A 25049-nucleotide genomic window follows, 5' to 3' on the forward strand; every position below is an offset into this window, starting at 1 on the left:
TGCCATGTATGGCACAGCATTTCTGAGAACGTGCATGTATGTCTACTGAGTGGGGCTAACTGAGTGTGTGTGTGTGTGCATGTGTGCATTACTGAGGCTGACTGGGGATGGGTGTGTGTGTCAGTGGGGATGACTGGGGGTGGGTGGGTGTGAGTGGAAGTGAACTGATTTTGAACATGAGGATTATAAACTTAAGGATAAGCATGGCGCAATGTTTGAAGAGGGAGAGAGACTAGAGGAGGAGGTACCCCCTTTCAGAAAGGATACAGAATCGGGGAGCAAGTCTTCACAGATTCAGGTTTAAAAAGGAAACCATACTATACCTATGCCAGCAGTTAGAGCAGGACTTGCACCCTTCCGATTGCCTCCTTTTTGACAGGAGCGGCGGCTGTCAGCGAGTTTGACAGCAGGCGCTCAATTTTGCCGGCGTCGGTTCTCAAACCCACTGACAGCCATGGGTTCAGAAAACGGATGCTGGCATAATTGAGCGTCCGTCTTCCGACCCGCGGGCCAATTTAAAATTTTTTTTTTTTAATTCTAAATTTTTTAAAAATTTTGGGGCCTCCGACTTAATATCGCTATGATATTAAGTTGGAGGGTGTACAGAAAAGCAGTTTTTTCTGCTTTTTTGTACACTTCCCCGGCGCCGACAGGCGTTAATTTTTGAAAGTAAAATGTGTGGCTTTGCTGCACATTTTGTTTTCTGGATCGCGCGGGAATAACTAATAGGGCCATCAACATGCATTTGCATGTTGTGGGCGCTATTAGTTTTTGGGGGGGGGGTTTGGCCATGCGTTTTCGACACGCTATTACCCCTTACTGTATAAGGGGTAAAGCCAGCGCGTCGAAAATGCTCAGCCAAACCTGGGCTAACAGTGCACTCCACTGGAGCACATAGCAACTAGTTTCTGCCCATTTCTCCTCCTCTGTTTTTATGTGGTCTTACCTCTTTAACCCAGGAGGGCCACTACATCCTCTATCAGGGGACAGCCTTGCTGCCTACCAGCTTGGGATAGCTCACTCTGCTCTTCTCTGCCTTCTCCCTTAAGGTGATAGAGGATTATCCACTCAGGACCTGGCTCATGATCCAGCCAGATATCTGCTACAACAGGGATCACTGGCAGACCAGAAAAGTCACTGAGAGAATCTGTGGCTACTCAAAACCATTTATGCAGCCAGGACAGATCAAGAGGATGTCTTCTCTGCAACCCAACCAAAGTCTATGAAATCTTTCTAGCCTGCTGTATGCTTCATAACCTGGTGAAAAAGACGAGGTCTGCCTTCTTCAGCAGGACAAGATGATCATCTTACAGGGCTGAATGCTGAAGAGGAGGAGAAGGAAGCATCATATGATCTTCATGAAAAGGAATTGCAGGAGATACATCGCCAGACGCACCAGCAGGCTGTGGAGGAAAGGAACACATATAAAGTTTCAAAGCTTAAGGTGCATTTAATTACAAAACAAAAGTGATATGTGCATAACTAACTATTTAGTTTTTCCTGGGCCGTCCTCTCCTTTAGAGGGGTTACATTCCTTTGGACTACCTAAGTCTGGTGCATCTATGTAGCGGAGTGCGGTCACTACTCACAGTGCCTTTGGAAGTCACGGACACTGAAAGCAATGGCAAGGGGTACAAAAGTGCCCCAAATGGGAGAGGGGCATCTGCTGGAGTATCTCTCTCCAGAGAAACTACTAAGAGCTGATATTGGAGGGGGGACGGGGGGCTGAAGATGAAAGACTGGCAGCATGGGTGTGCCTCTCCTCTTCAGCTGGTGTACATGATATGGCCGTCTCTCTGTCAACAGAGGGAGATGTTCCCATCTGGGTCATCTGAGTGGGGGCTGGGGGGGGGGGGGGGCCTTTCTCTGAGGTGGTGGAAGCATTGATGGATGAAGCATCCTTTGAGGTAGTGGAGCCATAAGAGGAAGAGCCAGCAACATTGGTGGTTTTGGATGCACAGTGGGGAGTCTCCTCCCATCAGGCTGGCGAAACTACAGTAGGTGGAGGAATATGCCATGGTGGTGGTGGTACAAATGCAGGGGGAGGCTACATTTTGGGTCTTGGTGGCTGTCGGGTCTCATTCAATGTTGGCTGTGGCTGTAATGGGGGCATCTGCTGGAGTATCTCTCTCCAGAGAGATATCATGGCCTGCAATTCCTCCTGAAGCATCCAGCCAAGACTCTGCATCTCTTCCTGCACCACTTCCTTGAGACCCTGTATGTCTTACCTCAGGCATACCAGGTCTTCCACTCTTTCATTTTGGAGAGGCATGTGGCTCTTGGATGGAATGCAAAGCAGCTCATCATCAGCTTGCATGGAAAACCTGTCCTCTTCCTTTTTTCTGCTTTCCCCCTCATTGACAACTACAGAGAACCACCTATCTGGAGTAGGTGGTTCTCTATAGTTTGACAAGGGCTCATCCTGCAACAAAGGTTGGGTGTGCTCCTTATCTGTTGCTGCATCTCTCTCAGACTCTTCTCTAGTCAGTTGCAGACTCCACAGACCCCTGATCTTCTGACTCACTCCATTCCTCAGGACTGGCCTGAAGCACTTGTGCAGGCTGTCTTGCCCTTTCAATGACACTCGGTTCCAGCCCATCAGAATCATCTTATGTAGCATCGCGTGCAAGAAGATAAAGTACACAAACTATTACTACTGACACTTTCTATGTGGCCTTCTACTTCTCACCCACTGGACCTTTCTTACAGGTATGGAGAACAGCTAAATGGATGACACTCTGCGGCCTCCAGCTACTCCAGAAACTTCTAGTCTAGCATTCTTTGGGTGTCAAAATTACCCTTATGCACTCTTTTTTAATCTAAAAGAATGGACAGAAAGAAGACTGACAGCTAGGTGTTGCTTATGACTGAAGTCCCTGTCAGCCTTTTGGATTATTGAGAATCTGTAAATATGTGTGTAAGGAGGTAATTTTCAAAGGAGTTACACATATAAATGTAACATACTTCAGAGCAATTTTCAAATGCCCATTTACATGCTTAAAGTGCATGTACACTTGTAAAATTTATTGACAATGGAACATATTGTAGCAATTTTCAAAAGCTTGCTTATACACATAAAGTGCATTTATATGTGTAAAGCCCAGTTTTTTTTGTGTAACTCTTTGTTTTTGAAAATCAGGTCATGAGGGAACTGACAGTTCAGACCCAACTTCAGGTGATTTTACTCTAACTCTGAAGGGTTGATTTGTGTGGGTTCTTCTCCATTATAAGGGTTTCATATGTGCGAAGGGAAGAGGTAATGATAACAATCTTGGAGTTCTTGATACTTCACAGCTGGGAGCTTTAATGTGAAAGTCCTTAAATATTCCTTTTGCCTACATGTCTTGTAGAAGACAAGGGCTCATGTTCTAGCTGGCAGACCTCTATTGGTATTTAGGGCTTCAAGCCATATAAGTGCTAGCATGGTGATGAAGGGATTTCCATCTGGAAGCAGGGACCCATGAGGAGGTTAGCGGACCCCTATGAGGGAGGCGAGTATAAAAGCAGGGAGAAGGTGAAGATGGTGCCTATAGTTATATTAGCCTTCGTCACCATGGGGTCAGACAGACTTTGTTGCCTATTACATTAATTGACATAACCAGCTTTTGACAGCAGGAGGTGAATGATCTGAACTTGATTCAGACAGCTTCTGTTGAAAAGAGCTCCTACCTGCATATCTATATGATACCTCTTCTCTGCTGAAAAGTTTCCTGTTGGTGAAAGGGCCACAAAATGTCAGCTCCTTGTCTCCCTGTTGTTAATAAAGGTGAAACAGACATGGTGTTTCATTTTATAGGCTATACCATTGTTTGTGGTTGGCACTCACATCATTGACACTTTGATGTAAGACCTAAGTGATGACTTACAGCTCTGATGTGTTTTGCCCATTACAACAAGGATAAGAACATAAGAAAATGCCATACTGGGTCAGACCAAGGGTCCATCAAGCCCAGCATCCTGTTTCCAACAGTGGCCAATCCAGGCCATAAGAACCTGGCAATTACCCAAAAACTAAGTCTATTCCATGTTACCATTGCTAATGGCAGTGGCTATTCTCTAAGTGAACTTAATAGCACGTAATGGATTTCTCCTCCAAGAACTTATCCAATCCTTTTTTAAACACAGCTATACTAACTGCACTAACCACATCCTCTGGCAACAAATTCCAGAGTTTAATTGTGCGTTGAGTAAAAAAGAACTTTCTCCGATTAGTTTTAAATGTGCCCCATGCTAACTTCATGGAGTGCCCCCTAGTCTTTCTGTTATCTGAAAGAGTAAATAACCGATTCACATCTACCCGTTCTAGACCTCTCATGATTTTAAACACCTCTATCATATCCCCCCTCAGTCGTCTCTTCTCCAAGCTGAAAAGTCCTAACCTTTTTAGTCTTTCCTCATAGGGGAGTTGTTCCATTCCCCTTATCATTTTGGTAGCCCTTCTCTGTACCTTCTCCATCGCAATTATATCTTTTTTGAGATGCGGCGATCAGAATTGTACACAGTATTCAAGGTGCGGTCTCACCATGGAGCGATACAGAGGCATTATGACATTTTCCGTTTTATTCACCATTCCCTTTCTAATAATTCCCAACATTCTGTTTGCTTTTTTGACTTTTTTGGATGTTCAGAGAAGCTAGGTAAGGAATGCTGAGCCAAATAATTTGGGTGAAACTGAGGCAGCAGTAAGGGGAAATGGGTGGAAGATAAAGGTTAGAGGAAAGAGCTGCATGCTTAGGCACATGCAGGCCAGTGTGTGGGTGTGAGAATAAATGTAGTAGGCTATCTTGAAAAGGGACAGACTCTGGGAGGACGTGGTACTTAGCATGCACAAGAAGAGATACATAAAAGTTTAATTTAAAATAAACTTTTATAAACATTATTGAAATGTAAAACCTTTTTACAAACATGAGAACAAAAAGGGAGTAGCTGTGGGAAAACCTAGAGAGAAAACTATTTATATAAATAAGGCCCAGGAATCTGTGGAGGACAATTCCTGATAAACATAGGGGGCTGTGGTGATTGCATCATGCCCACCAGCTCAAGAGTGGCTGTGAAGCCCTCTTAAGCCTTGACGAGATGTTCTACCATGTCTAGCAGCCTCCTGAAGTCAGTGTGCAGCTCGCAGAAATCCCCCCATCTTCTGAACTGTGTCCCTGGATAAGTGATGCAATCTGGGCCTTTGGGCTTGCAGCTGGTGCTCCAGCTGCACATCCTGCCTCTGCGGCCATGGGGTACAGCTGGAATCTGGGGAAAGCTGCCCTGGAAACTGTTCACTTCCCTCATCTAGCAATGGCTAGCCACCTTTCAGGAACTGCATCCAAATATCCCAGGGCAAAACTGGAAAGAAGCCATATAGGAAAAAAGAGAAGAAACTATGCCTCATTAAGCGGAGACCCAGGGCTGCCAGTGGGGTGGGGGGTTGTGGCTGCTGTGCCACTAGAGTCTAGTGGTGATGGTGTTTGCTGCTTGTCAACCACAGCCAGCAAGACTGCTTCTCCAGCAGAAGGGGCCAGTTGCTCTTCCTCCTCAGAGTTGGTAATATCTGTGAACAGAGACAAAAGAATGTATCAAGCCATCAGCTTATATATACAGGGGTGTGATGTGCAGCATCACACAAACTGTTAGAGTGCATTCCATTTATGGGAGAGGTGGAGGCAATGGGAAATGATCCTGTCTGGGGGACAAGCATCTGCTATAGGGGGTTGCAATACCATATATAGGTTCCCTGAGATATGTTGGCTTCTGGACAGCAGTCTTTTGCAGCATGGAGCTTAGCTAGTGATATGGGCTGTGAGGTAGTCCCAGAAGATGGGAAGTGTGTGTTGGAATGAGTCTTGAATTCCAAGCTGTTAATGGCCATGATACTGCCACAAGCCAAAGGATCTATGTTGGAAGGGAGGCATAGACAATACCTGGTAAGGATATTAAGAGTAAGTTCTATAGTTGCCTGTCAGTGCATTAAAAGTTGTGCTTCTTATATGGTAGGCCATGACCCAAGAGTTTCAAAATGAAGAAGTTAATGTGCATGAGGGATTCTTACAGCAGTTAGCAGAGACAGGATATTGCCAAATGGCAGGGCAATAGTGGGGGCTTGTGATGAAAGCAGGAAAATGAAAACAGACCATGTTGACACATCCTTAGGGTTGCCAACTGGCTCCAGATGTTCAAGAGAGGTTGATCCACTCCTGGTTTTACTCCACTGCATGCTGAGACTTATTTTGATTTACCTATTGCATTCCCTAAGAAATGCAAGACTATGTACCTGCATGCAGGTGAGTAAAACCAGGACTGGATCAACCTGTCCTGAAAATGTGGAGCCAGTTGGCAACCCTACATCTCCTTGATGGGTCTTTAGGAAACTTACCTCTGGCCTCCTCCTCCTGGTATGCAGCTGGTCTAACCACTTCTTCTCCTTGTGGTGCAGCTACCAGGTCTTCGTCTTGAGGTCCTCAGTCTATATAGATGAGAATTAGGAACCAAATGCTCTTAGTTTAGTTTTGCTGGTTCTGTAATCTCTTCTATGGTATAGTTTCAATTTTCCAGTTAAACCTTGATCCACTGTCCTTTCACACATTTATATAAGCTGTTCAACTTTCACACTACTCCCACCCTCTCCCCCTGAGTCTCAACTCCCACCCCATCCCTATCCTCCCACACCCCTAAACACACAACCCCTTAAATCCCATCTTACCCACACCCACCTTCCTATTTCCCACAAGGTAATTACCTCACGTGTGTAGGAGGCTTCGTGATTAAACTCATTTTGCAGGCCTCGCCAGATCTGCCTTATCCTGCAATTGTTCGGCTGGACCCCTGGAAAGGGAACACAGTTTCTCATCCCTCACCACCAGGGAGATCAGTCTGACTATTTCTCTGGTGGTGAAGTTTGGTTGTCTTGCAGGGGAGGCCATTTTGGAATGAGTCTGCCCCAGTAAAACAAGAAGTGAATGCATACATGTGTACTAAAGTTTCTGAGAATGTTAGACAAGAAGATTCTTAAGGCCCTCACTCAACATCTGCAACAAGTGCAGGTACCGGGACTAAGCACCTCTAAGTCACTTATGGTGCTGATTTAACTTGTCCATGAAACCTTTGTCTCAGCAATGACAATGATGTCAAGAGTTAACATCAATATCCTCTATGCTGAATTAAAGTCTCAGAGAGGGAAGCCTCCCCTACTGCTCAGTGCCACCTGACCCTGATGGCCAAAGATCATACAGAAGGCCCAGTGAGGCTATGATGCTAGGGTTAATGCCTTCTCAGGCTTCAGCTCCACTGTAAATATTGAATTCTGAATTTCAGCAGTCATGGGAGTCTACTCATAGATCTGGAAGATCTGAATCTTCATATTATTCTTGTGATCTTCCATCAGCCCCTTCTACTCCTTAGGCTAGAAGTGCATCCCACTGTAGGGCAAAATGTGCCGTGGTCAGCACTGAACAGGGGTCTACTCTATTTAGTGCTGGTGGGCTCAGAGCTGAGCCACAGAATTGCTCAGATAAGATGTAAGACCAGGCAGCTGATAGCTGGATGGATGGCTCCAACCCAAGGATCCAAATTGGTCTTCAATGGATTCAAAATATACCCTGGGATGTCAGAAAAGCATTTCCAGCATTTGGAAAGATTAGAGGCAAAGACATAATGTGGGATCCTTCCCCTTTCCTTTACCCCTCCACACCCTGTTCCCCCCCCCCCCTCCATCCATACCTAATTTAAGACTTTGTGGTTCTTTGGCACTTATGTTACTCACATAGGGGCAGATCCTAATAGAAGCGTGTGGGCATACTTTTGTTTGCGCAACCTTGCACAAACAAGAGTACGCTGGATTTTAATAGATACATGCGTAGCCGCGCGTATCTTTTAAAATCCGGGGTCGGCGCGCGCAAGGGGGTGAACATTTATGCACCTTGCGCGCGCCGAGCCCTGCGCGCTGCCCGTTCCCTCCAAGGCCGCTCAGAAATCGGAGCGGACTCGAAGGGAACTTTCTTTCCGCCTCCCCCCACCTTCCCCTCCCTTCCCCTACATAACTCACCCCCCAGCCCTATCTAAACCCCCCCCACCTTTATTATAAAAGTTATGCCTGCCCGAGGCAGGCTTAACTCGCGCACACCGGCCGACTGCCGGCAAGCGATTCCCTGGCCCAGGAGCAGTTTTGGAGGCCTAGGCCACGCCCCCGACACGCCCCCCCTAAGCAAAGCCCTGGGACTTACGCGTGTCCCGGGGCTTGCGCGCGCCGCCAAGCCTATTCAACATAGGCTCGGTGCGCGCAGGGGGAGCTTGGGGCAGGTTTTTGGGGGGTACGTGTGTATCTTACACGCGTACCCCTTTGAAAATCGGCCCCATATTGTATAAATACTTTTAGATTTTTAGTTACGTTTGTTGGTTTCTTCCTTTTTATATTTATTTGTCAACTTCTGTAGATTATGTTTGTTTTTAGTGTAAACCGTTTTGATTAAATTATATTTGTAAATAAATAAATAAAATTAATGTGTACACATGTTATAAGATATGAAGGTAATGAAGGCTTGTTTACTCTTGTAATTGGAAGTCTTGTTTCATGCATGTGCTAAGTTTGTCCAAGGAAAAATTACCGTGTGCATTGATTTGGACTGGATATATGGGCTGGTTTAAGCCTTGATCTAAGTTACCTGTTCTGTTATACCTGCAATATGTGTAGGGACCTTTGTTTTTAGTTATATTTCCTGGGAATTTCAATGTTATAACAAAATAAATCAGAAGAAAAATGACTTTTCAACTGATTTTTTCTTCTTTCCCAGCTTTAATGCAGATAATGTTTCAGACCTTTTTCTTTAATTCAGATGTGCAGGATGAACCTGAAGTATCTCATATGCCATACTAACCAAGGTTTATCTAGCCCAGTATCCTCTCTCCAAAAGTGGCCAATCCAGGCCACAAGAACCTGGCAAATGTCAGAGTGAATCCATTCCTTGTTGCTCACTCACAGGGATAAGCAGTGGCTTTCCCAAGTCTACCTGGCAATAATGGTTTATGACCTTTTCCTCCAGGAACTTGCCCAAACCCCTTTTAAACTTAGCCTTGCTAGATCCCTTGACCACATCCTCTGGCAACAAATTCCACAGCCTGTTTACTGAGTGAAAAAATATTTTCTCCAGTTTTGTTTTAAATCTGCTTTATCATTTTTGTTGCTCTTTTCTGTACCTTTTCTAGTTCCACTATATCTTTTTTATATGGGATAACAGAACTGCACACAATACTTAAGGTGCAATGGCACCATAAATATATATTTATTCATTTAATAACATTTATTAATCGCTTTCCAGATTTAGAATAAAATTGTTCAAAGCAATGTACAAAGCTTTAAACAAGCATCATCATAAAAACATAAAATTAACATAAAAGAATAAAACAGAAAACAAACAAAACCACTCCAGCCTCTCCAAGTTCTAAATACCTCCACAGTCAATAATCATGATCTTATCTGCCCAGCCTACCATTATCTTCACATACCTCGGTAGCCATTAACCATTTTTATTTTATTTATTTAGGTGTTTTATATACCGTCGTTCCAACATAAGATTTCAATGGTTTACAAAGTTTTCGTTTGGTTTCTAGGTCAACTTTCCCATTTTAGGACAGCATTCATGTTATTTATTTATTTATTTTTTTGATTTTTATATACCGATCTTCCTGCATTAAATACAAATCAAACCGGTTTACAAGGAACAGGAAACTGCCTGAACGGCGATACATAGAACTAAGAACATACATTGTAAACAGGGCAAATACAGTTAACATTTAAAATTTAACTGAACAGAGAAAAAATATTTACAATGCATAGTCATAAATGTCCTAAAGCATTCAAAGAGAAAAATGTGATTAGTTAAAATGCAGATTCTGGAAATGCAAGGTTGAATAACCATGTTTTTAATTTTTTCTTAAAGGATATTGGGCAAGGATCTTGTCTAAGGTCCGGTGGGAGATTGTTCCATTGAGTGGGTCCTGAGGTAGAGAAGGCTCTGATCTTTAGTGATGTTTTTGCTTGAGGGACGAAGAGAATGCCTTGATAAGCTCTTCTCATTGGCCTACTGGGATTATTAGGGCGAACTTGGTGAGTTAAATCAATTGGGGCAAGATTGTGTACAGATTTGTGCATGATGGTCAGCACTTTGTATCGGATTCTATATTTGATAAGGAGCCAGTGAAGGTTGTAGAGAATGGGAGTGATATGGTCCCTCTTTTTGGAATTGGTTAGAATCCTGGCAGCTGAATTCTGTAACATCTGAAGAGGCTTAGTGGTGATAGCCGGGAGTCCAAGTAATAATGAGTTACAGTAATCAATTTTTGTGAGTATGATTGCTTGTAGAACCAGACGGAAATCATAAAAGTGCAGGAGAGGTTTAAGCTTCTTAAGAACCTGTAGTTTGAAGAAGCACTCCTTTGTTGTATTGTTGACAAACCTTTTGAAGTTCAACTGGTTGTCCAGGAGAGTGCCTAGATCTCTCACGTGAGAGGTCTTTTTGATGTTATCTAGTTTTGTTGAAGGGAAGTTAGGAAGAGATTGGTTGTCAACTTGAGGTTGATCATCTTGGTGAAAAACTGTCTCCCTGGACATGAGGGTTTCATCTTGAGAGATGATTATGAATTCAGTTTTGTCTGTGTTGATAACTAGGTTAAGCTGGAAAAGGAGTTAACTGATTTCCTTAAAGCAATTATCCCAAAACATAAGGGTTTTTAGTAACGATTCCTTGATTGGAATGAGAATTTGGATATCATCCGCATAGATGTAATGCTTGATTTTCAACTTAGTAAGGAGGAAGCAAAGTGGAAGCAGATAAATGTTGAAAAGTGTTGGTGAAAGGGCGGAGCCCTGTGGGACACCCAAGTTGGATCTAATTGGATGTGATTGTTTATTGTTGATTTTAACTTTGAATGATCTATTGCTAAGGAAAGAACGGAACCAGTCAAGGGCAGAACCAGCAATACCAATATCTTTGAGTCGGTCCAGCATAATTGAGTGGTTGACCGTATCAAAGGCAGCCGAAAGATCAAGGAGGATCAGTAGGTGTGATTGTTTTTTATCTGAGTTTACAATAATGTAGTCCGTAAGAGATATCAAAAGTGATTCTGTATTACGATATTTACGGAAACCATATTGTGAAGATGCTAGGATATTATGTTCCTCCAGAAATTCAGTGAGTTGTTTATTCACAATTTTCTCCATGATCTTAGCGATGAATGGAAGATTGGCGATGGGTCAGAAATTTGCTGGGTCTGACGTTGATAAGTTGGGTTTTTTTAGGAGAGGTTTCAGGATGGCTTGTTTAAGAGAATCGGGTACTAATCCTTGGGTTAACGAACAATTGATGATTTTTGAAATGGGCTTAGCAATTGTATTTGGTATTGAGATTAGAAGGTTTGCAGGGATGGAGTCTAGGGGATGTGAAGAAGGTTTGAGTTTTTTCAAAATATTTTCCACTTCTAAGGAAGAAGTGGTCTCAAAAGAGTCTAATTTTGTGGTCTGCTGAGGAGTAGGTGTATTATGCAGGGGGAAAAGGGGATTAGAAGACGTAAACCTTTTGGTAAGATTGATAATTTTGTTTTCGAAGAAGGTAGCCAGTTCAGTAGCTTTCATGAGAGCCTGGTCGTCTGGAATGGATGGAGGAAGGGGTTTGGTGAGGGCAGAGATGTATGAAAAAAGAGCTTTGGAATCAAATATGAAGTGGTGAATTTTTTTTGCGAAAAATTCTTTTTTAGTTTTGAAAATGGTGTTCCTGTAGATATTAAGGGTGGATTTGTAGCTTGCTAAAGTAGAAGTGGTAGGATTTTTATGCCATATATGTTCTTTATTTCTGAGGCATATTTTGATCGCTTTTAGTTCAAGGGTGAACCAGGGTTTTCTGTTATCTTGGGCCTTATGAATCATCTTAGTAGTAAAGGGGCATGTTTGGTCTGCGACTTTATTTATGATAGAATGCCAGGAGTTGAAGGCAGAGTTTGCATCTGAAAGGTCCAGCTGAAATAGTTCTTTATCCAGGTGATTAGAAAGTACTTCTGATGAGCATGGTTTTCTGAAATGAAGGGTGGTTTTTGGGAAGGGAGGGGGAAGGATGGTATCTGTCTTGAGAACTGTAGAGATGATTTGGTGATCTGACCAAGGAACTGGAGTACAAGTCGGGACTGAAGAAATAGAGATACCTTCGTTAATGAAGATCAGGTCCAGAGTGTGGCCAGCTTTATGAGTTGCGTTATAAATGATCTGATTGAAGCCCATGTTATGAAAAGAAGATAAGAGAGTTTCACAGTTGGAGGAGCGTGTGGCCAAGTCTACGTGAAGATTGAAGTCTCCCAAAAGTACTGCAGGAGAATCATAGTTGATGTGTTTGGCAATGTATTCAATGAGAGGGGATGGGTCGGTTTCAAGAATACCAGGTGGAGTGTAGATAAGGCATATCTGTAGTTGTTTAGATTTGAAGTATGCACATTCTATATTAGAAATTACACTTGAATGTTGCAGAGTTATTTTAAGGCCTTTCTTAGCTGCAAGTAAGAGTCCTCCTCCTCTTTTTTTAGGTCTGGGGATCGAGAAGAAGTCGTAAGTTTGTGTGGGCAGTTGATTAATAATTACTGAATCTGAAGATTTTAACCAAGTCTCTGTAATTGCACAGATACCAGGATTGGCCTCAGAGAGATAGTCATTGAGTATGTGAGATTTTTTAGAGAGTGACTGGGCATTGAATAAGGTTAGGGTGAAGAGGGAGAGACCAAGAACTTGAGTAAAAGGAGAAATTACAATAGGGATAAGTCTCTTCTGTTGGAAAGTGTGAGACTGAGGTATTTTTTCAATATTTCTGTGGTAATTATTGATAATAGGTATGTTGAAATGGTGCATTTTGAGAGAGGGAGGAAGACTTCGCAGTAAGAAAGCCAAAGAGCTAGTTTCAGGAGAAGTCTTGTGAAGTAAGAGAGAAAAGAAAGATAGAGATAAATAGATTGATGACTGACCTCATTGGCTGCACGAAGGGGCGCACAAAGGGGCAGGCCCCTTTGTCGCGCTCCTTCGGCGCGCGGCGCCGAGGGACTGAATGAATTTAAAATCCCTCACTGCTGGCTCTGATTGGATGGAGGAGGCGCTGCAGCGATTGGCTGTCTCCCGAGGGGGCCGGCTCGAGGGCTTGCAGAGCGTCTCTAGGAGAGTGAGCGATTTTATTAATGTCTGCTAGTCGGCCGCGGACCTGTCGTGGGAAGGTGAATGAAAAATGGCCTTACCCCGACGGGTCTGAGGCGCCGACTGCGCAGGCCACACCAGCCGTGATCGTTGAGGGACGAGATGTTTAAGCGGCGCCGAGGGACTGAATGATTTTAAAATCCCTCACTGCTGGCTCTGATTGGATGGAGGAGGCGCTGCAGCGATTGGCTGTCTCCCGGGGGAGCCGGCTCGAGGGCTTGCAGAGCTCTCTAGGAGAGCGAGCGATTTTATTAATGTCTGCTAGTCGGCCGCGGACCTGTCGTGGGAAGGTGAATGAAAAATGGCCTTACCCCGACGGGTCTGAGGCGCCGACTGCGCAGGCCACACCAGCCGTGATCGCCGAGGGACGAGATGTTTAAGCGGCGCTGAGGGACTGAATGATTTTAAAATCCCTCACTGCTGGCTCTGATTGGATGGAGGAGGCGCTGCAGCGATTGGCTGTCTCCCGGGGGGGGGGGGGGGGGGGGGGGGGGGGGGGGGCCGGCTCGAGGGCTTGCAGAGCGTCTCTAGGAGAGCGAGCGATTTTATTAATGTCTGCTAGTCGGCCGCGGACCTGTCGTGGGAAGGTGAATGAAAAATGGCCTTACCCCGACGGGTCTGAGGCGCCGACTGCGCAGGCCACACCAGCCGTGATCGCCGGGGGACGAGATGTTTAAGCGGCGCCGAGGGACTGAATAATTTTAAAATCCCTCACTGATGGCTCTGATTGGATGGAGGAGGCGCTGCAGCGATTGGCTGTCTCCCGGGGGGGGGGGGGGGGGGGGGGGGGGGGGCCAGCTCGAGGGCCTGCAGAGCGTCTCTAGGAGAGCGAGCGATTTTATTAATGTCTGCTAGTCGGCCGCGGACCTGTCGTGGGAAGGTGAATGAAAAATGGCCTTACCCCGACGGGTCTGAGGCGCCGACTGCGCAGGCCACACCAGCCGTGATCGCCGAGGGACGAGATGTTTTCTGGGTTTAATACAGTTAATATATAGTGGAGTTCATATTCATACATTATCTAGTTTTGTGCATTATTTAGTTTCTTACAATTATAAATACTAATTCTAGGTCAACACAACATTATCGTATGCGTTAATTAAAAGGCTATTTCATTTCATTCCTACGTGCCATGCTCATGCTGTAGGCTATTATACTTAATATCGTTGGATTCTTTTTACTCAGTTTACTAATATTATTTTGAGGTCTGATAATGATGTTGTCAGTTTGTTGGCTACTATGTTAGATTATAGGCTTTTCTAAAGAGCCATGTTTTCAGTTCCCGTTTGAAACTCTATCTGTTATCAGTCATAGTAGCTCTGGGAGAGAGTTCCATAACTTGGGGCCCACTTTTTCCTAAACTGCATTAGATCTGTTTCCTGCCTCACTTCCTTTGGTAACTTGTTCCACATCCTAGGGAGCACCATGGAAAAGGTTCTATTCTGAAGCCTAACTTGTCAATATGCCTTTACTAGAGGAAGTTATAACTGATGTTGATATTGAGACCTCAAAGATCTATTAGATTTAGTCCAATGCAACTGATTCCTTATATGTAGCGAACAGAGTCCTCTCAGGATCTTAAAAACAAATACATGAATCTTAAACTTGCATAATATTTTAATTGGAAAGCCTGTGCAATTTCAAGAGTAAAGGAGCTGCTCATACTCACCTTGAATGCTCCATAACAGCTCTGACATAATTTGGATAACTTGCAATCGCTGAATAATAACCCCTAGAAGACCCCAATAGATGGCTCTCCTTGCCATAGGACCACTTAGGAGGTTCTCAGCATGTAGTGGACCTTCTCTTCTCCCAGAATTGGGCACTGATGGAGGCCAATGCTGTTACTTCTTTGGCTTCCCTCAATGCTCTGCATCGGATCTCATTGGTGTCGAAGAGGCAGAGCCTGACACCTTCTTTGATCGGGAAGAGTCAGATGAAGGCCTGTCTCCAGGTTCCCTATTGGCCGGAGGCACAGAGGGAACAAATGCTCCCTCAGTCCTAAAGTTGCTTCCTCTATCAATGTAGATCTGAGGTCCTTTGATGTGGAAGCCAATGTTGATGGATCGGTCTTCCAATTCCCAAAATGCTTTTCCATAAAACACAGGATACATTGATCATGCACTGGACATGTTCAGCCGAAACAAATGGGAAGCAAAATCAAACTCAATGGCAGTGGTGGCTTGATGGCCAATAAGCATCAAGGGCACACTGCCGCAGAACAGAGTACAGAAACAAATGAAAACTTAGAAAAATGGCCTAAAAACGTTAGCTAGGACAAATGAAAATCTAACTGAAAGCAAATCTAACCCCACATAGTATATATAGAGGGAATCGAATAGGATTAAACTTTAAAAGAAAAATGACTTAACCATTAAGGAAAATGTACTGTAGCATTAATGTGTTTTATAATCAATGTCTTACCAGCTGTATTAGGGTCACCTCACATGTCAGTTCTGCTTTCCTTCCAGTCCAGTAGGCTCCTGATATTGACATTATCTCCAGCTTCTGTATGATTGCTAAATGCCATCATCATGTTATGAGCTTGTCCAATACCATAATAAACCTGGGCTTCCTCCATAAGAGGCAGATTATCCAGACTGTACACTGTTTTATAAGCTTTCTTAAAATACTTGCAGGCTTCAGAATAGCGTCCCTATTAAAAAAAACAAAAATACAAAACAGTAGATAAAACATATTTGTAAGCAGCTTGCTGAAAGTTATTTATAGTGAGTCTTCCTCACAAAAGTAACTAATAAAGAGCCTTATTTACAAAGCTGCAGTAAAATGGCAAGTTACTATGTTGTTTTTACCACAGGCAAGTTTCTGCAGGATTCAGTAAACTGTGGTACACTAGTTTAGAGAATCCAGTAGAAATTTCTGAATGTTGTTTTGGCTGGGTAATATACCGTGCTTGCTAACAAAATGGGCAAAGGCCCGCCATAACGCCGAGTCCGGAGAGGCGCGCTCCCCTCCTTCCCCTCGCAAGCAGTGCGCCAGCATCAGGCCGCAACTCACGCATGGTTGCGGCCTGATGACGTCGCCTCCACCACAAAGGGCTGGGGTTGGCCCCTCGCTCCTCCTCTTACACCCGGCGTTGCAGCGAGTGAGTCGCCGGCCTCCCCACCGCTACACACGACCCGTGAGGCAGGTGTCGTCCCTTGAGGGCCTTCTCACGCAATTTAAAAAAAAAAAATCCCGAAGGCCTCGGAGCACTTGTGGTACCTAGGCCAAGAGGGCCTGGAGCCTCAAGAAATTTTTCAAAAGAGGAGGAAAAAGTGGCGACGGGGAACGAAGGTGGATGCCAGGGAGTGCGGATACAATGCTGCCCACTGCAGCGAACAGATAAGATTATTTAATTCACTATCTTAATTTAATGTTTAATTGAATTTAAGTTTAATTCCTTTTTTCTTTTTCTTTTCATTGCGTGATTTTCTTTCGGGCTGCTCTGCGCAGACACGCTCTAAGGGAGCTGGGTGATTAGCGCTGAGGTGGTGAGCTCAAACCCCTCCCTCCCTCAGGTCAGCAGTGCCTTGGGTTGTAGCCTATTCGTGAGAGAGGCTGTTGCTGAACCATGGGGCAGCAAAAAACCTAACAAAATGGGCGAGATGAGTCCTATCACGCGAAGAACGAGGGCCCATTCCGGGGCACAAGTAACATCGAGCAACACGGCAGCAGGCAAACAGAAGAGGCAACAGAAACAACGGAGAGACCTTACGCCCCAGAGTCAGGAAGACGATCAAGCACCGTGGGAATTAAGTCACATGGTGGAGACTGGGATGCCGGGCACAGCGGGGCAGGCTGAGAATATGGGACTCATCCAAACAAGTACACAGCACCCTAACACATGTCAGACAACACAGCTGCACATTGCCACAGGGTTGATGTCTGGCACCTATCAGGAGACTGCTCTCCCCCTGCAGCTTGCATCCTGCAGCTCGGTGATGCAGGGGGCTGGATCTGGTCCTCCTGCCATGCTACACAATATATACCTGGCCTTGGGTCCAGCATGGCCGGGGATGGGGACAAGCGGCCCTACACAGGCCCTCTTTTTTTGCGGCATGTAGAACTGGTCCCTTTGTAACCCATGGACAGTCACACCAAGTGGCTATCACTGGACACGCACGAATATAGCTCAACCACCATGGTGCCCCGATGGATACCCGAATCAGGCGGGTATCCCGAGTTATCCCCCTATGGCACAGCCGTGGGGAGGCTGGTGTATGCCAACTCCAACAGGCACCGAAACCCCTGTTGCTTTGTCGGAACCCACAAGACCAGGGACCGTTCCCGAGATGCAAGTCAATAACTCCAGAGATACATCCTCTTTGACACCGCCGAGTGAAGGAAACGCAGAGATGCCACCTCAAGAAAGGAGACAGGAGAGCGAACAACCCGCCGAGACACCAGTGCCGATCTGGGACACAGTGCCAGCGAAGCCAACAAGGGTGAGTCTGCTGGGACCTCAGGGGATAGCCAATCTTTAGAAAAAGGTCCAAAACCAGGAGGTCAGTCAAGAGGAAGAAAAAAATCCAAAGCCAAAAATGACTCTAGTTCAAACAACTCCTCCGAGTCATCCAGTACAGACTCGTCATCAGAAGATAGTCAAGACCAGGCCGACGCAATGGGTGCCGGGGAAGACAGGGGACCCCCAGCATTGACAACCTTGTCTCATTTATGGGAAAGTGTCCCAAAGGAATTAAGGATGCAAATCAAAAAAGGACTTACATAGACATCTTCAGAATTCTTGAAGGCCAGCGCAGGGCCAACAAAAAGAAAAGCGACAAAAAATGAGATCACGCGCTAGGCAGTGATAAGCCAATAGCAAGAAACATAAATTGGACGAGAGCATTCCTAAGGATGACGAGCATCATTGGACATGAAGACCCATCACAATATGGCCCTATGCTTAGCTATGCGGATACCATTCTTGAAGAGTATAGAGAATGACGGATGGGCATGGTTTAATTATGCCGAATGTTTCAGAGACAAGATGGAAGAGAATCGCTTCATGTCTTGGGATACTCAGAACGTTGGCCTGTGGCTCAGGCAAATGAAGAATAAAGCCCCTGATGTGGGCAGTAGTGCTCGCACAGCAGCATGTCAAGGATAGCAAGTTGCACATGGGCAAACGGGGTAGGGCACCGGAACATGTTGGAGATACAGCAAAGCTTCTTGCAAATTCCAAGATTGCAAATTCAGGCATTTATGTTCGATATGTATGGCGCCCCACCCAGCTGCGAAGTGCATGAAGAAGACTAATACAGGGAAGAAAGCCCAAATCGAAAAAGCAACAACACGTTTGAGAAGGCACCATCCCTGACAATTTTGAAGCGATGGGGGAATGACTCGACCGATACCCAAAGAAGAAGGAAGCCAAGAAGTTGTTACAAGGTTTTCACCACGGATTCATTATACCTTTCCAAGGAGACATCAAGGAAATCTGCGCAGAGAATGCCCATTCGGCTGCCAAGCATGAGACCCTCATACAGTGAAACTGGAAGCCGAATTGTCGATGGGCAGAATGGCTGGTCCGTTTACAACACCGCTGTTCAGGAGGATGATGCTCTCACTGTTGGCTGTGATTCCCAAGAAGGAACCTGGAAGATACCGACTTATTCAAAACTTATCTTATCCATATGGAACATTGGTAAAAAATCACATACCACAAGTCGAATGCTCAGTGCAATACGCATCCTTTGATACTGTACTTTGCGCAGGTGCAGAAAAGGGGCGCTCATGGCAAAAACAGACATTGAAGCTGCCTTCTACCAGTGCCCCCTTCTAGTTTTCCATTGTTGGGATTCCGCTTCAGAGGTGACAACTACTTCAATAACTGTATGCCCATGAGGTGTTCTGTGTCCTGCACATATTTTGAAATGTTCAGCTCCTTCCTACATTGGGTCACAGCCCAACAGGTTGGTTTGTCTAGCATAATCCACTATTTAGACGATTTTCTTTTCATTGGACCAAACTGATCACAGGCGTGCTCTCATCTGTTACATGTCTTTCATAGTGTTGCTTCGAAAATGGGAGTTCTGATAGCACAAGAAAAAATGGAAGGACTGACGACACTAATAAAATTCTTGGGCATTGAGATTGATTCCATCCAGATGATATCCAGACTCCCTCAGGATAAATTGTGCGATATGCAGGCGAGACAGAAGGAAGCAATATCATCCAAGAAAATGACATTAGCAAAAGTCCAATCCCTCATTGGTACCCTCAACTTCCCATGTAGGGTGATACCTATGGGGAGGGCCTTTCTGAGGTTAACAGTGTGCACCAAAGGAGTGAATCGTCCGAATCACTGTATTAGAATGACTCAGGCCATAAAAGGTGACCTGGCATTATGGCTGACCTTCCTGGGTAAATATAATAGCATATCTGTATGGCAAGAACCCCCTGTTTACAATAGAGACCTTGGAATATATTTGGATGCTTCAGGAGGGTGGGGTTTCGGAGTATACTGGCAAGGATCTTGGGCGGCCGAGCAATGGCCGGCGGACTGGGTGAAGACAGGTCTCACCAGAAATGTTACATTCTTGGAATGGTTTCCCATTCTGGTTGCCCTAGTTATATGGGGCAAGAAGTTAAAAAACAAGCACATAATATTCTGGTGTGACAACATAGCTGTGGTACAGGTCATAAACAAGCAGTCCGCTAAATGCCATAGAGTAGCTGAGCTATTAAGGGAGGTGATGCTAATTAGCTTGCAGTTGAACGGGGTGCATAACGGTATTGCTGATGCATTGTCAAGAGCTAAATGGGATTTGTTTTAAAAACAGGTATCTGAAGTGGACAAATAAGACATACCAGTGCCGGATCGCTTGAGGAACATTGGGATGACACCACAAGAGACCTTCTGCAGCGATCTATAGCCCCAGTGACCTGGAATGCTTACCGTAAGGCATATGAGAACATGTCCAAATTTTTGAAAGAGCGGGGTTGGGTGAAGGGACCGGTGCCCGAGGAGTTAAGTTACCAGGTTTATCACTTGGACAAAAGAGAGTGGTAAATCTAGGGGTGCAGTAATTAAACAGCTGGCAGGGTTCACATTCTTTGCCAAATTACAAGGTTGGAGCGATCCGATAAGGAGCTTCTTAATTAAAAAGATGCTCACGGGATGGGCTAGGAAGACTGGGCTGGCAATTGATCCGAGACTACTAATCACACACAAACGGCTCGTGAGGCTATGGTTAGGGCTGCCAGCTGTGTGCCACTCTGACTTCGAAGTCAAGTTATTTACAGCAACTTTCACATTGGCCTTCTTTGGCACGCTACGTATTGGCGAGCTGGTGGCTGCATCCAGAAGGGATGGAGGCTTCATGGGGTTACTAATGAAGAACATCTGTGTGTCCTAGCAGGCAATACAGATGATTATACAGAGGTCAAAAACAGACCAGGCAACGAGAGGGGCGAACTTATGCCTTAAATAAGCAATGTCACTAATGACTTGCCCTGTCCAGAATTTGGTGAATTACTTGCTAGTGCAGCCTGAAGCTGATGAACTCTTCTTAATACATGCTGACAAAACCCCCCTCACTAAATATCAATTTGCGGCAGTCGCAAACCTAGCTTTAGCAGAAATTGGCTGTAAACCAAAAGACTTTGGGGCACATTCCTTCAGAATGGGAGTGGCCACTAATACTTCAAAGGCAGGGCTGGCCATAGAAACCATTCAAAAATAGAGAAATGGAGGGGAGCCATCCTGAGGAGAGACGCGCTGAGAGACCGGAAGCGCGCTTGAAGCTGAAAGGCTAAGAGGGACGCTAGACGGAGGAACATCGAACGAACTCCTGCTTACCTGACGTCATCAGCCGCTGCCCTACTTAAACCTGAGGACAGTGGTAGTATAGCGGGAGCCATCCTGAGGAGAGACGCGCTGAGAAACCGGAAGCGCGCTTGAAGCTGAAAGGCTAAGAGGGACGCTAGACGGAGGAACATCGAAAGAACTCCCGCTTACCTGACGTCATCAGCCGCTGCCCTACTTAAACCTGAGGACAGCGGTAGTATAGCGGGAGCCATCCTGAGGAGAGACGCGCTGAGAGACCGGAAGCGCGCTTGAAGCTGAAAGGCTAAGAGGGACGCTAGACGGAGGAACATCGAACGAACTCCCGCTTACCTGACGTCATCAGCCGCTGCCCTACTTAAACCTGAGGACAGCGGCGCGCAGCCGCCGGCGCGCCGAAGCCGTGCGCCAAAGGGGCGCGCCCCTGGGAGCGTTTTTTCTCCTCTCAGGGTGAGAGGCTCCCCGAGTAGAAATTGGATGGGAAAGAAACGTAAGGCGAGGATGGCGGTCTCCACACCAGCGCGAGGAGAGATTACCGGCCCAATGGACCAACACCTCATAAGGAGGGTAAGTCAGTCCATTAGGGAGGTCATCCCGGACATCTCTTTCTCCTCGGGGGCATCCGTTAGTCCCGCCACAGACCAGCTCCCTAATGTTTCCTCTGGCCAGGAGGGGGACAGTAGGAGATCTGATACCCCCAATCTGGGTTTAATATCTCCAGAAGCCAGAGGACAGCCACCAGGTATGCAGGAAGGGGCTGCTGTTATCAAGGAGAAGGAAATGTTATCTTTGGACAATTTGTCTGAATTTGAAGGTGAAACAGAACCTCCTGACAATATTACCTTGGTGGACGTATGGCGGGTGGTCACCAAAATGGAAAGGATGCTTTCTCTTTCCATGGCTCAATCCACAAATTTGGCATTGGAAACCAGGAAAAGCCTGGAGGACCATAATAAGAGAATTTTGCTTTTGGAGAATTCTAGAGAGTCAAGTAATAGCCAGATTGCTACATTGCAAGTTTCAAGTACTACATTTATGAAGGACTCTTTAATGACTTTTAAAAAATTGGAGAGTTTTGAAAATATATTAAGGAAGAAAAATTTAAGATTTCTGAATTTCCCTTGCACAAGACTATTGTCAGGTCAAGAACTATTTAATAAATATGCAATAGAAATCTTGGGGATAACTAAACAATTGCTTATATCAAAGATGTACTATTTACCTGTTAAAAAAAGGGACGTAGCAAGTTCTGAAGGTGGGATGGATTTATTGGTACCTGTTAGTCCTAATTTAACTGACTTTTTGGAATCATCCAATGATGATATTCAAACTAGGGCTACATTGCTAGTAACATTTAGTCTGGAGAACGATAAAAATCTGGTTCTCCAGAATTATTTTAAAAATAAGGAAATTACATATTGTGGTCAGAAAATACAGGTATTTCCAGACGTTTCCAAGGAAACCCAATTGAGGAGGAAACAGTTTTTGAATTTGAGACAGCGGGTGATATCCTTAGGGGCAACCTTCTATCTCAAATTCCCGTGCAAATGTTTAATTACTTTTCAAGGAAATAAGTTTGTGTTCCTGGATCCATCCCATTTGGAATCTTTTATTTTAGATAAAGGTGGATGAGCGTGGTAGTCCACTCTTCCGAATATGGGGAATATACTGGTTATAAAAAAGAGGCTCACTCCTAATTACTCATAATACTATGAAATTTTCCTTTAAAATAATAGTATTGAGGCTCCCCTTTAAGAGGGCTGTTTATTGGTATTCACATGATATTTTGAAGGTATTACAATTACAAATATGAATATAGATATGATTTGTTGTGAATCAATATTTCTTATTTCTTTTCTGTAAAAATGATGAAGAAATTTCAATAAAATATAAATTAAAAAAAAAAAATAGAGAAATGGAGGTCAGATGCAGTATACACATATATCAGAACAGGTTGGTTAGGAGGCGCTAACCTTTCTTGAGCTCTCTTTACAGGAGTATCACAACTGCAAGGAAATGTAAGGATCGGACATTCCTTTGTTCACTGGGCAGCAAAAAGGGCCCAGAAGCAATCATATGGGGTGCATTTGGCGCCGCGGAATATGCACACATATTGGTTGGGGGAATGAGGAATGATATGGGATCAGCTGCTGCAGTATATACAGCTCAGGATGGATACGTTGGCCATACCAGAGGTCATTGTCCTTCATCTAGGAGGTAATGATCTGGGGAAGTCATCGTGTGTCCAGCTGATACGATGCATGAAGAACGACTTGAAGGAATTGGTGTCATGGTTCCTGAAAACGTGATTCATGTGGTTTGACATCATTCATCGTTTGAAATGGCGAGACAGCAAGCTATGGAAAAGAGGTTGCAAAAAGGTCAATCGGCAAGTGGGGCGGTGGATGCAGAGGTTAGGCGGAAGTCACATCTTCCACGACTGGGCGGGTGATCTTTGTGAAGGCTTGAATAGGCTGGACCGAATTCACCTGTCGGACATTGGGCACGACCTCTTTAATAATGCAATCCAGGAAGCTTTTGATAAATTCCTAAATTGAAGAGGCGGCAGCTTTAGGGGGGCATGAGGCAAGTGGTACTTCCTCATGCTGGTGGGGGCACGAGCCACCTGGACTAATTGCTAGGCTTTGGGGTAGGGCCCCCCTTGCTCGGAAGTCACGGCGGGGGGGCAGGACAGATGGGCTGCCTTGCTAGGAGATACAGCGGGTGGCTCCGGTGACACGGTTGGTGTCAGATGGTTGCTAGTGGCTCGTGCCAAGTACAATAGTTTGATGTTATAAAATAAAGCTGCGGCCTCTTCATCCATCAAGTGTCGGAGTTTATTTTAAAGGTGACGTGGGGAGGGAGGAAGAGGTGCATCGGCGCAGGCAATTCAAGGATCTCGGCGTTAATACCGGTCTCGCTAACAAAATGGATGAAGGCCAGCCCATAACAAAGAGTTCGGGGAGGCACGCTTCCCTCCTTCCCCTTGCCCCCTACTCCCCCACGCAGACCAATGGGCCGCGTGCACGGATGGCGCGCTGGCGTCATTGGGCCATAAGCATGTATGGTTGTGGTTGATGACGTTGCCTCCATTACAAAGGGCCGGGGTCAGCCCCTCGCTCCTCCTCTTACACCCAGCATCTTGGTGAGTTCCCCACCCACCCACCCAAGAAATAATAATTTTCATACAATTGTATTGTCAGTTCAGCTAGTTGAAGATGTTAGTAAGTTATCAGTTGTTGCTGTTCTTGTATAATTAACATATTACTCGAAATAAATACTGTCGCAGCTTTAAGCGGGGGCACGAGCCGCCTGGGCTAATTGCTAGGCTTTGGGGTGGGGTCCCTCTTGCTTAGAAGTCACGGCGGGGGGGGGGGGGGCCAGGTCAGATGGGCTGCCTTGCTAGGAGACACGGCAGGTGGCACCGGTGACACGGTTGGTGTCAGATGGTTGTTAGCGGCTTGGGCCAAGTATCGTAGTTTGATGTTATAAAATAAAGCTGCGGCCTCTTCATCCATCAAGTCTCGGAGTCTATTTTAAAGGTGACATTGTGAGGTGGGGGGCAGAGGTGCATCGGCGCAGGCGATTCAAGGATCTCGACGTTAAGGACATTCCCCATCACAATGTGCAAACAGCGGGCTCCCATTCTCGTCAGCAGACTGAATGGGGCTACAAGGTTTTTTTTTTAAAGAGGCACTGCAGCCCTCACAAATCTCCCTAGTGATTCATGGGATTGCTGGGGCAATGTAATGCCCAGACTATCTCCCCACCTCTGTCTGGCAGATTCAACGAAGCATAATGTCAAACATTGCAGTTTCTGCTTAATCAAAGATTATGAACTTCACTGTATAAAATAAAGAAAATGAGAAAAGTGAGCATATTATATGTAAAAACTCCCACATACACAAACTGCACAATTAGAAAGAGTCTCTCTCCATTCTGAATAATGCCATTCATAAAACATGACATGGCCTAATTTAAATATATGTGGTCATCTCTCAGCGAATCCACTGAAGAATTACTTCATTCAAATAGGACAGCTCCATTTATTTA

The 25049-nt window shown here is 45.2% G+C and overlaps 1 protein-coding gene across 2 annotated transcripts in view; it reads right to left on the minus strand.

Moving 5' to 3' along the window:
* TTC29 (tetratricopeptide repeat domain 29) overlaps positions 1-25049 on the minus strand; it is a 495923-nt gene that overhangs the window by 20338 nt on the left and 450536 nt on the right. The window contains exons 10-11 of one of the 2 annotated variants that reach the window (XM_029603173.1): positions 15629-15860; positions 867-1403 (exon numbers count right to left, since the gene is read on the minus strand). In XM_029603173.1, the coding sequence (XP_029459033.1) occupies positions 15648-15860 (213 nt within the window). In that variant the 3' untranslated portion in view covers positions 867-1403; positions 15629-15647. Of the gene's footprint in view, positions 1-866; positions 1404-15628; positions 15861-25049 lie in introns of those variants that run through there. The other variant, XM_029603106.1, reaches the window with a different exon arrangement.

This window comes from Rhinatrema bivittatum, chromosome 1, assembly GCF_901001135.1.
Source record: "Rhinatrema bivittatum chromosome 1, aRhiBiv1.1, whole genome shotgun sequence".
In the NCBI taxonomy this organism is placed as follows: domain Eukaryota; kingdom Metazoa; phylum Chordata; class Amphibia; order Gymnophiona; family Rhinatrematidae; genus Rhinatrema; species Rhinatrema bivittatum.